Genomic DNA, 15,410 nt, shown 5'->3' on the forward strand with positions numbered 1-15,410 from the left:
ATTTCCTCGTTGAACCAGGGAACTAATGGCCTAGAGCCTATCACTTTTGTACGCAATGGTGCCTGCCGATCAAGAGCATGAGCTAGGGTCGTGTTATAGCTGTTAACGAGTTCATCAAGGGTATCCGGAGTGTTTTGGCAGAGCTCGGAAGACAATAGATCAACCTGTAGCTTTTCCCTGTCAATGTCCTTGATTTTTCTGTTGGACACTTGTTTTACCTTCGGGGGGAGGGGGTTTTCCCAACTCAAGATCGCATAGAACAGTAATATGATCAGAGAACAAATAATCAGCTATAGGCTTAGCATAGAGCAAAGAGTCCGAGCATCGAGTTATAATCAGATCCAGCGTATGTCCAGAAATGTGCATAGGTTTGTCGACGTGCTGCTCGAGGTCCATCGAGGTCAGCAGTTCTAGGAAACGAGCGGCGTCTGAATCATTGGGAACATTCACGTGGATATTAAAATCGCCAGGGATCAACAATGGCTCAGGGGACATAACAACGGATTCCAGATAGGCCAGGAACTCGTCCAAAAACACGCTTATGGAGACAGGATGGGCGGCAGAGTAGAGAATTCGGTAGATTACAATCACCCTTAGTTTACTAGATCCATGTTTCAGAATCCATTCACCAAACTCGAACGACCTGCGTTCACCACTGTCCTTTTTTCGCACATCGATTGATTCATTCAATAACAATGCAATCCCTCCGCCTGTTCTACCAACTCTCTGATGTTCAAACAATTTGTATCCAGGTAGCGTAATCTCCGTTTTATGGGCCATATCCCTTTCGGACAACCGTGATTCAGTGATGGCAAAAATATCAGCACCAGTTGAAGATGCGTAACAAACAAAATCGGCCGATTTGTTTTTAATAGATCTAGCATTTAGGCAGCAGAGCCGTAAATGCCTCCTGGCACATCGGTATTGTTCATTGACAATAGGAATGCTAACAAAGCTGCGAGCAGTCGGTCTATTGAAGGGTCTTGAATAATTCAAGCGGTTCGAAGTTACGACAGGAATATTTAATAAGTTCCCCGCTTCGCCATTAACAAATCTTGTTTCTGGGCCAGGATTCTCGTAAATATCGCCCGCCAGCAGTAGGAGATACGAGGCCACCAGCGTCGCGTCGAGTAAGCATAGTCCAGACTCAACTTTGAGCACTGGTGGAACGACCTCCGTACTACAATACCGTTGCATTGAATTAGTCGTAATAAACCTTGAGTAACGTTGAGTTGATTTTCTCATAGTAAACCTTGAATAACACTCCCTGTCCAGACTCAGCACTTTGCATAGCGACCAATAACTGTTAGGTAGATCAGCAGATGACTTAGAGGGATCCAAAGTTGAAGTAAGTGTTAAGGCGAGCACTAGCTGCGCGGAGCATCTTAAGACACATCGGCCCGCCATCACTCAGTGTCATCACATCAGCCTAGAGGACAGATCAATAGAGGAATGGTGAGGTTCTTTAGCTAACCCCTATATTTTATCATTATTATTTCTAATGTTATCGTTATTATTATTACTGTTATTATTATTATTATTTAGCAATAATTTCCATAAAATCCTCTACAATACAAAATATTAACAGCGTATGAAACGATGAAAAATAACTCACTTTCGGCTCACATCTACTCCTTTTTTTTTCAAAGCGTCTGGAAAACTATAAATAACGGAGTCAAATCTGAACAGATTCAAAGTCTAATAATCTGATATGTAAAAGCATATCTAAAACTATACAGAAAAGAGAAAGGTGAATGGCAAATCTAGAACCCTATATACAAGGCTGCTAAAAATCATTAAACAATGTCAATGGCTCCCTCGGCAGCTGCGATTTCAACGTCACAATTATTATAGTCATACGCAGCGCGGCGCTTCACCCGCGATCCTCGAAGGCAAACTAAGGCTGACCGAATGGGGGCAGAGGATGTCTTTGCTCGGATCCAGGAAATTGTTTGCGAGTATCGTTCCCCTTTCTTGGCGGCTATCAGCTCGGCCAATCGGCTTTGGTATCTTATGCATTCCATCCCCATCCCTCCCGTAGTTGTAAATACAAGCGGCGTAAACGAGCCATGCTCAACATCCAACGCTCTCCTTGAGTACAGCCGCTCCTTGTCGTTTTCATGGATGCGATAGATCTGCTGTGGTTCCTGGTCCTTGTAAGACTCGGAATTAGGGTGGCAAACCCTCACATCGAAGAATGCCGAGCTCTGGGGATCCCAGAAGCCACGCGCCCGAACGTCCAATCTTGCGTCTTGTGCATTATTAGACCCTCAGCTGAGTTGTTCTTCCGTGATGTCTTGGAGAACTGGCTCGACCTCGACAACGGTACACACTATACTCAAAAAGTCGGCCTCGAGGTCTCTCAACTCACTATGCCGTTGGATAACAAAGCCCCCTCGTTTGAAAATCACTGCGTGGTCTACTGTGAAGTTTTCCCCACACGCACACACTGATGGAATGTCATCGAACGGCCAATCATAGCGTAATTTAACAGCATCGAGAAACTCTCTCTAGCTGAGGTTGAAACCACGTTCTTGAAGGGGAAGAACTGTGAGCCATACAGAGGAGCCTTTATCTTGCGCTAGTTCTAGAGCTCGCTCGGTCTTCCGTGAAACAGTTTGTTTTAGATTATCTGCAATCTCTGAAAGTTCTTCAGCTTTTCCATGTTTGACAGCCTGAAGCCCTGACTCGATGAGGGACTCGTCGGGTAGTTGATGAGTTTGAGCCATGATATGTTCGACAAGAGAAGTTGTCACCTGAATAGATGAGGCATGTTCGCGTGCCGCCTCGTGACATGGGTTGCTCAAGCTCAGTCCACCTAGGCGCACGGGTAGTGCTAGAACGTCTCTATCCAGTTTGCTACACTTGCGCCCTACGATTGCTGGTATAAGGACCTGGGAAATAGCCTCTTCAAGTGGCTCTAGAAGATCTTGGATATCAGGGAGAGTTCTTAGGAAGTACGTCCAACGATGTTTTAAACCAAACGTGTATGCGGCATAGCTGGCCTGTGGTTGAATCTGTGCAAATTTAGCCAGCTGAACAACTTCATTGACCCAGCTAGTTACTTTCTCGTTGACATATTCCTGCAGATAGTCTCTTGAGCCTATCACAGCTCCAAGACGCTTCTGCCCTTCTACTCTCACGTTAATAGCTGTATCTTTAAAGGCTTCTCTAACAAGTGCCTCCTTTTCTGGCTTTGCACTTTTTTCCGTTTGGAAAGTAGCCAATGTCTGGACCGAATGTATTAAGACCATCCCACCATTGCTTGTTTTCTGAGATAGTGCCAGCTCCACAAGCATCATCTGCGAACCAGCATTGCTTTGCATCTGGCATGGCCTGTAGACTTGTTATCAAGGGCTGGGTGCCGAGGGCATATATTGCCAGAGCAAGTGGGTCGCCTTGAGTTGTTCCCCCGACTGATGTTATCTCTTTACCACCTGTGATAAATAACCGGGCTGAATGGCGATAGGTGTTTATGGCGTAGACTGCAATTACAGGACAAAGAACCCGGATATTGTGTAGAGCCGCTGCCCTATTAAGGGCATTAAATACATTAGACGCATCTATCAGCAGGACCGCGTCGGTATCATCTGCTTCGAAGATTCTATGCATAGCGTGTATTGCAGCCTCGCTCCCTGATTTCTGCCCAGCGCACAATTGTAACGAGCCACTTGCCTCAACAACGTCCCTTTTGGCTATGTTCATGACGCATTTCCCGCATATTCTCCTGATCACTTCTCCAACCCCTATTGGCCTCACAGCACCCTCTCCCTTATCTAGAGGGATGAGGCGACTCGCTAATAATGGCTCTATGGTCGAAGGATCTATGTAATGAGTACATAGAGTCTTTGCCATTGTAGCTATCCCCTCACACAGCTTCTTCGATGACTGTTTGAACGATTTATCAAGCCAGCATTCGTCTGAAACCGTTTGCGTCAACACCACAGGGACTCCCAGAACCTTTTGCTCTTAAAGCAGCTTGTCTGACCGTTTCACCGTTGATCCCAGAGTAAACTGATTCAGGAAACTCGTCATCAATCGGCCCAAACAGGAGTGAGCCCAATAGCTGTTAGTACGTCTGAGCCAGCGATTCAGCGGTCGTTACACGGGAACGAGGCTATTGGGTCAAGACCTTAGATTTTCTAGAGTTTCTTTGTGTCATCATTTATATTTCACAAAAACAGTGCTGAGTTCTCCGAATCTTTTGAAGAAAGGAGATGGTAAGGCATTGTATAGCAGTTGGCTGTGTGAACAGGAGTAACAAGGTTGAATGTAAAGGCCTTTCTTGGCATTCGCTGCCCCTAAATGACTCGAAAAGACTAAAAAAATGGCTGATCAACATACGAAGAACCAACACTCCAAAAACGAAAAGTTCATTTTTGTGTAGCGATCATTTTGCCCCAGAATGTTTTCAAAAGTCTCCTGGAGGCGTAAGGGGAAGGCTGAAGGTAGATGCTGTGCCTACTCTTTTCAGCTTTACAAAAGTTCAGACACAAAGAAAAGCCCCACAACACCGTTCGAATATGGCCACTCAACGTCAAGAAACTGCAGGCTTAAATAGTGACGAAAGTATTGCTAACGCCGTTCCATTAACAGAATCAAATGAAGTGGGACAGTCCATAAAAGAAGCAGACAATAGTCAGGATCAGTCTCTACAATTAATTATCAACGAATTGGAAGGGAAAGTAAAACAATTGGAACACGAACTTAAACAGGAGAGAGAGACAAGAAAGACACTAGAAGAGAAGCTTAATCGAAGTTTGTTTAATATCGACAACATCAAAGAAAACGATAATTTAATGAGATTCTACACTGGCTTCAACAGTTATGCTGTTTTTACTACAGTTCTTAATTTCCTTGGAAGAGAAGCAGCAAAACAGTTAAATTACACTAACACTGAACTAGTGCAGAATCCACCCAAGAGAGAGAAGCAAGGTCCAAGAAGAGCTCTCTCTGTGGAAAATGATTTATTTCTCTTGCTGTGTCGTTACAAAGTTGGTCTTTTAGAGGAGGATGTAGCAGTCAGATTTGGTATTTGCCAAAGTCTTGTGAGCCGAATCATCATTACATGGACAAAGTTCATATATTTTAGATTCTCAGAGCTAGACATTTTCCCAACAAGGGAGGTAATTGAAGCACATAAACCTGAATGCTTCAGGAATAAATACAATGGTACAACAGTGATAATTGATGCAACTGAATTGTACATTGAAACACCAACTAATCCTGAAGCACAGCAGCTCACTTTCTCTACCTATAAAAACGGCAATACTCTGAAGGCCCTAGTTGGAATTACACCAAGTGGTAGTGTTTGTTTTGTGTCTAATCTTTATGGTGGGTCTATCTCTGACAAAGAGATAACTGTGAAATCTAAACTCATGGATAAACTTCAATATGGAGATGAAGTGATGGCTGACAGAGGATTCAATATCCAAGAATTACTAGCAAGTAAAGGGGTTAAAGTAAATGTTCCACCTTATATGAATGAGGCAGGACAATTTACTGAACAAGAAATGCTCAACACAAGAAGAATTCGCCGGTAACAAAACGAAAAAGGGCCTGGGATCGAATGTCGATCGCAAAGCATGCATGGATTGATTGGCTGGACAGGAAGACATGTTGACATACATGTGTTGTAATTTATCCTGTTCAAAAGAGACTAATTCAAAGCTGTTTTGAAGGAAAATGCCACATCATTTTAACTGTTGTGTGCCCCAGTGTACCAACAACTTTAGAAACAAACCAAATCTGGAATATTACAGGATTCCCAAGTGCGAAAAGGCTCGGAAATACTACAAAGTATCGCTTAGAAACGAATCGCTAAAGCTGGATTCTTCCCAAACGAGAATCTGTTCTGAACACTTCGAAGGTGGCCAAAAACTCAGCAGAAATCATCTGCCAACAATATTTCCATGGACAAAAGAGAGAAAATCAAGGAGAGAAATCTTTAAGCATGACTTTGTGCCAAAGAAAAGGAAAGTCTCATCAGTTGTTGTATCTACTACTGATACTGACAGCAGTTACTCTGACAACAATGCCAACATTGTAACCCAAACAACACCGACCTCGACTGAATCACTGCACAAGGATCCATACTATACGAGAGAAGTTCAACCTGAGGAAATACTGAATAATTTTCGAGAAGAACAACATCAATATCTTTCTAAACACACTCAAACTGACATAGATTTGGCATCATTGGAAGAGGTATTGAATGAGGTATCTAAACTCAAAGAGGAAAACAAAAAATTGAGAGATAAATGTGACCAGTTAACAAAAGAAAACAAACATTTGAACTTTATTTCAAGTAATAGTGAAGTTTTTAATATTGAGAAGTACAAAGATAATCCTGATGACATTGCATTCTACACTGGACTCTCTGATTATGAAATGTTAATGATGTGTTACAACCTAGTGAAAGACTCAGCTAAGAATATAAGCTACAATTATGAAAGAATATACTGTGACTTAGAAAGTACAAAACAACCTGGCAGACCTAGAGCACTATCAGCATTCCAGGAATTCATAATGACTTTGGTGCGAATACGACTGGGATTGTTTGAGAGAGACTTGGGCCATGGGTTTAATGTTTCTCGCATGTCTGTTTCAAGGATAACTAACTCATGGCTGAGATTTTTGAGGTCAGAGTTCGAGCCACTTATACAGATACCACCTGATGATGTTTTGAAATTTCATATGCCGAAAGTCTTCAAAGAAATCTGTCCTGACACTGTTGTCATTGTAGACTGCACTGAGTTCCAGATGGAAAAGCCATCGTCACTCGATGCCCAATCTGCCTGCTATTCATCCTATAAGAGCACTAACACAATGAAAGCTTTATTAGGAATCACACCAAGTGGAGTTGTCTGTTTTGTTAGTGAACTATTTCCAGGAAGTACTTCTGATCTAGAAATAACAATGCAAAGTGGCTTTCTTGGCAAACTTAAAAGAGGTGACGAGGTAATGGCTGATAAGGGGTTTAATTGTCAAGATGAGTTAGCATCAGTTGGAGTTGTGCTAGTTAAACCTAATTTTCTAAAAGACAAAAAGCAATTTTCTACCAAAGAAACAGAACATAATAAAACAATTGCAAGTCTCCGTGTCCACGTGGAAAGGTTAATGGAACGTATTAAAAACTGGCATATTTTTGATCGTAAAATTCCCATTTCAATGTCACCTGTTGCCTCTGATATATTAATTGTGGTGGCTGCTCTATCAAATTTTCTTCCTCCCTTAATAGACTAATTAGATTTTGTACATGTTCATGGTAGAGTGCATTTCATTGTTGATGTGTGAAACACTTTGAAAGCAAAATTGTGCAAATTAGTGCATGTTTCACTCTTATAATGAAATGCACCCAAGGTGTAAGATAGAGCAAAAACACGAACTTTGAAATGATATTAAATAGTTATTGACAAATATTTAGTATGTAGTGACAAATTAATGATATCACTGGACCAGAATAGTTTTTAGTCTTGCTATAAAACAAATGCAATTGACAGAGACCACTTTAAATATATGGTACTGTCATTAAACTGTTCAGGATTGAGCACAAAGCAAAATGAAACAAAACTATTTATTCTAAACATGAACAAAAGCTGCAGAATATAATACATTACATGATAATATATTTGCTTGACGTTTTGATCTGATAAATCTTTAAATTGTTTTCCACACATGTGCAGTCTACACTTTGATGCATTAACTTTAACTATAACTAAATATATTATACTTTGCCTCTTTTGTATTCTTTTGTCCAGTGACAACTATTGTGGTTTATTAAACTTTGAAATTACAATAACTGCACAGGTATTTAAAAGCCACTTATTTCAATAAATAGTGCCTGTTATTGTTGTTAGTATTTTAACCTTTTTAAAGGTTACACTACATGTAGACCCATATTGTCCAAGATAATTAAAATTGTGCAACTTATATTCAAGACTGCAAGGTTTTCTTTTACACTGTTCTAAATGAATTCATTTAAATCAATTTAGGCACAGTCTATTCAAATCTCAACTGACATCTTGCTAACCCATATTTGACTCGAGGATATGACATCTCTGGTAAAACTTGTAGTTGAAAGAAATTGCAAAGTTTAGGAAGAACACTTTCCCAAAACTCAGAGTTGAAGTTGACTCGCTCAATGTATAGCTCATTTCCTGTTGACCCTTGACTACAAAATCTGTCCATTTACGCTGGGTTACAAACATCTGTTGTTGTATTTGATAGAAATACTTATGTCCAGTGTTCATCTTTAGATGGTTGTCACCACAGTCCTTACATATTCTTCTTTGAAGCAGACCTTGTCTAAGACTCTCACTGTCATTTAACTGTATCAATTTCATTTCAAGAAGTCCAAGTGGTTGGGAAACTTGAGGATCTGACACTAGACCATCAGGGGTGGCTGCTAAGAAACCATGGCTTTGGCTAATAAAAAGCCCACATGGCTCAACTGAAAGATTCCTGTAGCCTGAGTTATGCTTAGATGTAACATATAATCTTTCAATTTCTTCTTCTTTCTCTAAACCCTGATTCATTGCAAAACTCTGATACTGTTTATTATACTGTAAGACATCTGCAAGTGCCTTTGTTGGTGATGTAGTGGGCTTCAAAGAGGCAACCCGGTAACATTTCGAAGCTGTTATTCTACACTTTCTGTGATAATTCCAAAGCTTGTCCTCTGATTGTCCTCTAGTCTTTTGCTCAACTTTGGTAATTTCCTTTTCCTCTAAATTCAACTTTTTCTCAATTTCTTTGCATTTTTCACTTATTTCCCTTAGGGATGGTGGAAGGACTTTGAGCGGCGAAACAATGGTGTCTTCTTCTTTAACCTCTTGTGGCAGTATGTGACTCCAGCCAACAATGTTACCACTTTTGGTTTGATAGTCTTTGATAGTTTGTAACATATTGTTCACTTTGGCATCTGACCACTCTCTCTGATGTATAGCTCGAACATCTTTCCCTTTCTTGATATTTGGTGTTCTGTCAGTCTTAACTTGTTTGCTGTAGTCATGTTTATGAAATGACATGGCTGAGATTGGTGATAGAGGACCTTTTCGTTTCCTTGGGATATTCCATTTACATGGTTTAGAAGTACATGATTCTATGGAGATCTTTTCTCTTTCTTTGCAATATTCAGCCAAGGCAAAGAGAGTTGCAGACACATGATTACATCTTCCGTCTATTCCTGCTGGGCAACCACAATATGCTTTGAGTACTCCTCCAATACTTGACATTACTATTTGACATTGGTATATTAAGTTCTTTTTCATTGATGGGAGAACTTGGCTCTTTATAAAGTGCTTCCCACTTTCCTTTAAATGGTGAATAGAATGTACGTTCCCAGACTTATAAAAATTGAACCCCTTTACAAGAGGTTTAGCAGTTGAGAGTTGTTTTTTTGAGTCAACTGAGTCGATCATGTAACGCCAGATGGTTCCAAATGACACTTTAGGGAGAGCATTGAGATCAGAGTTGAAACCTTCTTTTGGAAATTTTCCATTTGTTTGAGGCTCTCTCTTATCAAGCAAACCAAGATCTGCTTTTTTCTTCATAATATTAGCGCCGTTGTCGGGGTCTCTAAGATATTTCTTGTCAAGGCCATTTTCTACATAGTGTTTTAGCCTATGCAAAACGATTTTAAATAATGCTAATGGAGTTCTAAGCAGACGATTTAATGTATAAAATCTTTAAGTGAATATGTTTTCCATCAGAAATATTAATGGTTTTTATGTGAGCAAAAGAAAGAGCTACGAAAAAGCTGAATTTGACCCTTTACCTGCTGACTAAAGCTGACTTTTTACCACTTGTTTTCGCTCCCCTACAAATCAGCCAGCGCTTTAGCTGTACCACACTGCATGCCTCTACATTTCTGTTTTGCAAAACAGCCCCAGGTATATCGTCTTCAGTTAAAATAAAGCCTTCTTCTTTAGTTTCTGAGAGCTTACTATCATTCGCAATGGACGCCATTTTGATTTCTGTCCAGCCAAACAATCCATGCATGCTTTGCGATCGCAGTTTCAGTCCCAGGCCCTTTTTCGTTTTGTTACCGGCGAATTGCATCATTGCGAATCCATGTAGAGAGAGCTATCGAGCGCATCAAAAACTATCACATTTTAGATTTTATTCCCATTACTGTCTGCAAGAATGGGCTGGTTGACATGATTTTCTTTAATTGTGCTATGTTCACAAACTTTTTGCCACCTCTGGTGAAATGAATTTTTTTCAGAATCTTTCTTGAGCCATTCATTTGTTTGCTTGTAATTGTCTGGTGTTATAGACAGAATCAATATTTTTTAGGTGGGTGTTTCAATAAGGACAGCACACAATTTATTTACAACTGACAGAGTAATGAGTAAAATATTCATATCACTAGTTGATCTGAAATAATCTATTACTGTTAACAATCAAGATAGATTTAATCTTCTGCAGATGTCATATTTATCTGGCTAATAGAAAAAATGCTCATTGTATCTAAATTTATTCAAATGTTCTACATGTTAGTATTGAAAATCAGTTAATGTCATGCAAAATTAAAGTTGCAAGTTTTGCTGGTTCAAAGAGTATAGTGGAGTCAGTTTCCAACCAGTAAAAGTAATTATTACAATAGAAATTCACTTCTCTGTCAATGAGACAATAATATCCATATTTAAAACGATATATTTCAAAAAACACAACATCAGTAATCATAATTTTGAGATCATGCAAAAGTTAAATAATTTATAGATAGTGATTCCACTGTCATGTCGAGTTCTAACAAAGACTGAAGTACACTGTTACATTAATCTTGATACTTTTCCAAGCCTGGGAAGACCTAAAGTTAACCGTGGATAAGCAAGTTCTACAGCAATATAGTTATCATAAAAACTTTCAAGCTTTGGGATAACTTCTCTTCTAAATTGTAAATTATTTTTGATGCTTATTATGATCATTTCCTTTAGATCTGATATCACCAGATCAGCCCACTGTAAACCAACACAAAATAGTTGTTGTTGAACTTGAAAATGGTATGGGTGATTTGTGTTAATAAGCAGGCCATGAACAGTCCTCTTGCAAATTCCCCTGCTGCAAACTGCTTCTGCCAGTTTTTTTGTTCCAGGAAAAACTCTCTTGACTTCCACCAAACATTTGTTATCAACTTCACCATCAGGACTTGCACCCAAAAATGGATGTGTAGATGAAATGACAAACCCTAGTTTAGAGACGTTGCACTTGAAGAGGTTTTCATATGACTTGATAATATTAGCTTCATCAGTAAGACCTTGTTTCATGTAATTACTCTGAAAATTGTCATTGAGATGTAGAATTTCTTTTACAGCCTTAGAGGGGCTTGTGTCTGGTCTCTGAAGTACTCTCTTGCATTTCGATGCAGTAATTCTTGTTTTCCTGTGTTCAAACCACTTTTGACAATCACTTTGATTTTTTGTTGCTCTGCTTATCAATTCTCTTTCTTTTTCTCCTACAAAAAGATTTGACTTAATTCTTTTAGCTTTTGCATGTATTTCTTCCAATGACATTGGTTGTTCCTTTATGGGTGAGACAATTAAACTACTTGGACATAGTGGCTCTTTTGATAAAATAGAGTAAAATCCACAATTTAGACTTTCTCTCGAGATTTCTTGAAGCAAGGTCTGATTTGCCTTCTCTGTACTTGGTTCTCTATAGATGCAAAGTCTTGGATCGTGCAGTGCTTTATTGTGTTTTAAATTCTCTGTGCCAAAAACTTTTCTACTGAAATCAATGTCGTATACTGAGAGTGCCTCCAGCTTTCGCTTTCGTGGTTGATTCCAAGTCTGCAATCTTTCTGTACAGGTAAGAAATTCTTGACTACGACCAAGTCTAATGTACTCTTCAAGAGCAAAGCATAGAGCTGCCAAATGTTTACATGATGCAAGTGGTGGCTTACCAGCTGGACAAGGATTACAGTTTCCATATATTATATCACCAGAACTGTCTACTGTCATTTGGATCTTATATTTTAGAGTTTTTTTCATCTCAGGTAAGCATTCGCATTGGATAAAATACTTGCCATCCTCATTCGCAACTTTAATATTCTGGACGTGACCATGTCTGAAAAGACCAAAAGCTTTGCAGTTTAAGCTTTTATAGTCTTTATTACTTTCATCGTCTCTTGCACGCCTAGTAATAAAGTAGCTCATCATATTTGCAATAGAAAACTCTGGCAGTTTGTTGCATTTTTTCAATTCGGTCCACGTTGTTGAAGGCAGGAAATTTTGTATATCTTTCCCTGTTGGCTCCTCGTTAGCATTTGCCGAATTTTCCTTTAAGTTCTCGTTCGATTCTCCTGACAGATGCATCCATTTTTCAGTAAAATTCGTGTCCCAGCCATTCTTAATATAGCTTACGACCCTGAAAAACAAAGATGGTTTTAATTACCGTCTAAAACTATCCTCAAAATATCAATGATATTTTAATTATTTTTACGTACCTTTGAACCAGTTCTCGTTTGTTTCCATCCGCAGAAGCACTCCCGTTTTTTGAGGTTCCTACTCGATAGGACAACCATGATCTTAAGACCTGTTTAGTAATGTTTCGGGGACAATTACCATTCAACAACTGTAGTTTCTCTTCAGCCGAAAAAAAAGCATATTTCGGCTGTGATTCCTCGTGGGTTTCCATATCTTTCCTATGATTTAGTTCTTGAAACATTTCTTGACCCAATAGCCTCGTTCCCGTGTGATGACTGCTGAATCGCTGGCTCAGACGTAATAACAGCTATTTGGCTGGTTGAGGATTGGGGTGTTTTTGCTGTAGTTGCGCCATAACTTCATCGGTCAGCGGTAATACACCACCACTAGTACTTTCGCTCAGGAAGCGAAGTGCTGAATTTATCTGACCCTCGAGCACGAGTTTGGTGAACACTTTCGATTTATCAGGTGGATCTGTAGATCTGAATTTGCCTATTCGACTTTAAATAATCCGACCTTCGCGCAGCAACTTGTTGATTTCCCCGTCTTTCCACTGTATAAGACGTTTTGACAACAGCTCCTGGTGCTCTTTGGATTTGCACTTGGGACCAGGCTTCTGAAGGCCTACTGCAACGAGCACAAAGGCAGCTTTCAGAGCTATGTGTTGGCAGTTAGCACCGTTATTCCTGTCATTAATGTGCGACGTAACTTGATCTATGAGGTCTCTCCCTGTGTTACCATAGGGGACGAGAAAAACATTTTTTTTCCAGGTCGCAATCTCATTATAGGCATCCGTTATGACTGAAGTCTGCAAAACAATCTCGCTGCCGTCTGTCCGCTTACCCCACTTTATGTTTTCTGGTTTGCAGACACTAAGGCGGCCAGGAATGAAACCGAGTGTCGCAAAAATGTCTTCGCTCTTTATTGTCTGGTTTGGTCGTTCCGTTTGTTCAGGGCTATCTCCTGGGATTTGTTGCAAAGTATTAGTCGTATGCAAATCTTGACTTAGTGTAGTATAATTAGCATAACGTGAGTCAATTTGGCTGGCCTCTTCATAATTAAAATTTTGACCTCCATTTTTTTGATTTCTTGGCTCGAATTATTGTTTAGATCTCACATCTATGGCTTTCAAGTCTTCTCGTTCTCGGTCACAGCCCATAACTCCATCATCTTTAACCTGCCCCGCGGAGCTGTGTTCCATTTTGACAAGCCTTGACGCTTGGTCTCGTAATACGGGTTATTATTATTATTATTATTATTATTATTATTATTATTGTTATTATTATTATTATTATTATTATTATTATTATTATCATTTTTGACTTAAGACACTAGAGGCCGATTTTGGATTCTGGACGCTAGTGGCCGATTTTAGATTCTGGACACTAGTGGCCGATTTTTTATTTAGGACAATAGTGTCCCATTTTAGAATTTGGACACTAGTCGCCGATTTCCGATTGCGGACACACTAGAATTATTATTGTTACTATTTGTTATAATTGTTAGTACTATTATTACGCAAACAATAATTAGATAGTAACAAATAATCGGATTATTTGTTACCATCTAATTATTGGTTGCGTGTCAATTAGTTACTATATTTTTTGATGATATTTCTCTTGTGGAATAGGGTATTCATGACTACTGCGGCACCAGTAGCCATATACAGTCTGAACTGCCTATTTTTTCGATCTGTTATGGCACCTCCGCTTTGCAGTTTCGGATGAGAAAACATCCTTGCAGTCCAGGCACGTGATTTCCGTATATTCGACTTTGGCAATTAATGAGAAGCTGATACTAAAGTTCGTACCCAAACTCCACGACCAACCTACTTTTCGGTTACGATTACACGGCAGGATCTGGGCAAGAGATTAACTACTTTTTGTGGCATGCTTTGGGCGTTTAGTCAGTGAAGCAAAGCGCGATCAGTAAACAGCACGATAAAAGTGGAGGAATGTTGATGTGTCTCCATGACTTACGTATTTTTTTCCATCTTCTTCCATGGTTCTGTGCGTAGAAATTAAAAAAAAAACCTTTGTTGAAGGGCAAATATGCCGAAAGTGAACTCGGGCTGATTTGAAAGAATTTAAAGAGACTTCAAATGTATATATAAAAAGTGTGGGTTTATGATCGCTGTATGCGCTTTATTTCTCATCAGGTTAGGACGGCCTTAATAAGAAATTCAAGCACTTTGTCTAATTTCCATAATCCAGGGCAGGAAAGGAGTATAAGCTAATTAAACCAAGAAAGTATCTTACTGTATTCTCATTTCAAGCTTGGCCAGCAGTCGCGGTTCGAGAAAGGAGCCACCTCTTACCCCTCCCCACCCCTTCCCTCCCCCCCCCCCCAAAAAAAAAAATCCGGAAATTTACAATTGGACTGAACGTAAAACTTACTTCCCTACTTTCATCGGCCTCCTCAACTTTTCCTATAGAGATGCCTCCCCTCTTCCCTTTTTTTTTTTTTTTTTTTGAACCTTTTTTAATTTCCCACACACGAGATTACTGTGTGATGGATGTCCTCCCCTGGGGTGGGATGGGTGGGATATAGGGCGCACTTAATTTGGAGCCTCGCTCTGTTGTGCGACCCTCACCACACTCTGGTGAAAGTGATTAAATAAACCTGCCACTTCTCGCTTAAACATTGAACAACGTAGAATCCGGCAAGTCTTTCGTGTACATAGTCCACATGCAATGATTCAAAAAAGTCTACCGATTCTTTTAATTTTGAATAGTACCGTCGGGATAATCATGAAAAGACCTCGTCCTGACGGTAAGAGAGAAAGAAAGAAAAAAAAAAAATGTGCTTGCATGTTTACATTTCTGCTCAGTCTTCCATATCTATTTCCTTTCAGAAAAGAGAAAAGGGAGAAATGGATGTCATTTGACAAATTTTACTTCCTTAGCGTTTCTAGACGGGATGTAAGCAGTTTGCTTCCCCGGAACAAGGAAAAGATTTTTCCTTGCACCTTTCCAGGAAATC

At 39.7% G+C, this 15,410-nt stretch overlaps 3 protein-coding genes and 2 pseudogenes across 4 annotated transcripts; 2 read left to right on the top strand and 3 right to left on the bottom strand.

The window, feature by feature from the left end:
• Positions 1 to 1,445: 1,445 nt before the first annotated feature.
• LOC148739545 (uncharacterized) lies at positions 1,446 to 14,431 on the bottom strand (annotated as a pseudogene).
• LOC111331158 (uncharacterized) lies at positions 4,093 to 5,543 on the top strand. Its single transcript, XM_088747323.1, has one exon. The coding sequence runs from the start codon at positions 4,218 to 4,220 to the stop codon at positions 5,541 to 5,543; it is 1,326 nt and encodes a 441-aa protein (XP_088603449.1). The 5' UTR covers positions 4,093 to 4,217.
• On the top strand, positions 5,686 to 7,932 carry LOC148739546 (uncharacterized). Its single transcript, XM_088747318.1, has one exon. The coding sequence runs from the start codon at positions 5,686 to 5,688 to the stop codon at positions 7,243 to 7,245; it is 1,560 nt and encodes a 519-aa protein (XP_088603444.1). The 3' UTR covers positions 7,246 to 7,932.
• LOC148739547 (uncharacterized) lies at positions 6,271 to 10,060 on the bottom strand (annotated as a pseudogene). Its single transcript, XR_015996142.1, has 2 exons — positions 9,779 to 10,060; positions 6,271 to 9,624 (listed from the first exon to the last, which is right to left on the bottom strand). The product of XR_015996142.1 is annotated as an uncharacterized LOC148739547 (transcript).
• LOC148739548 (uncharacterized) lies at positions 10,307 to 12,739 on the bottom strand. Its single transcript, XM_088747313.1, has 2 exons — positions 12,449 to 12,739; positions 10,307 to 12,369 (listed from the first exon to the last, which is right to left on the bottom strand). Exons 1-2 carry the CDS (start codon positions 12,667 to 12,669, stop codon positions 10,776 to 10,778), a joined length of 1,815 nt encoding a protein of 604 aa, XP_088603439.1. The 5' UTR covers positions 12,670 to 12,739; the 3' UTR covers positions 10,307 to 10,775.
• Positions 14,432 to 15,410: the final 979 nt, after the last annotated feature.

The sequence above is a fragment of the Stylophora pistillata genome, chromosome 2, assembly GCF_964205215.1.
Source record: "Stylophora pistillata chromosome 2, jaStyPist1.2, whole genome shotgun sequence".
Classification (NCBI taxonomy): domain Eukaryota; kingdom Metazoa; phylum Cnidaria; class Anthozoa; order Scleractinia; family Pocilloporidae; genus Stylophora; species Stylophora pistillata.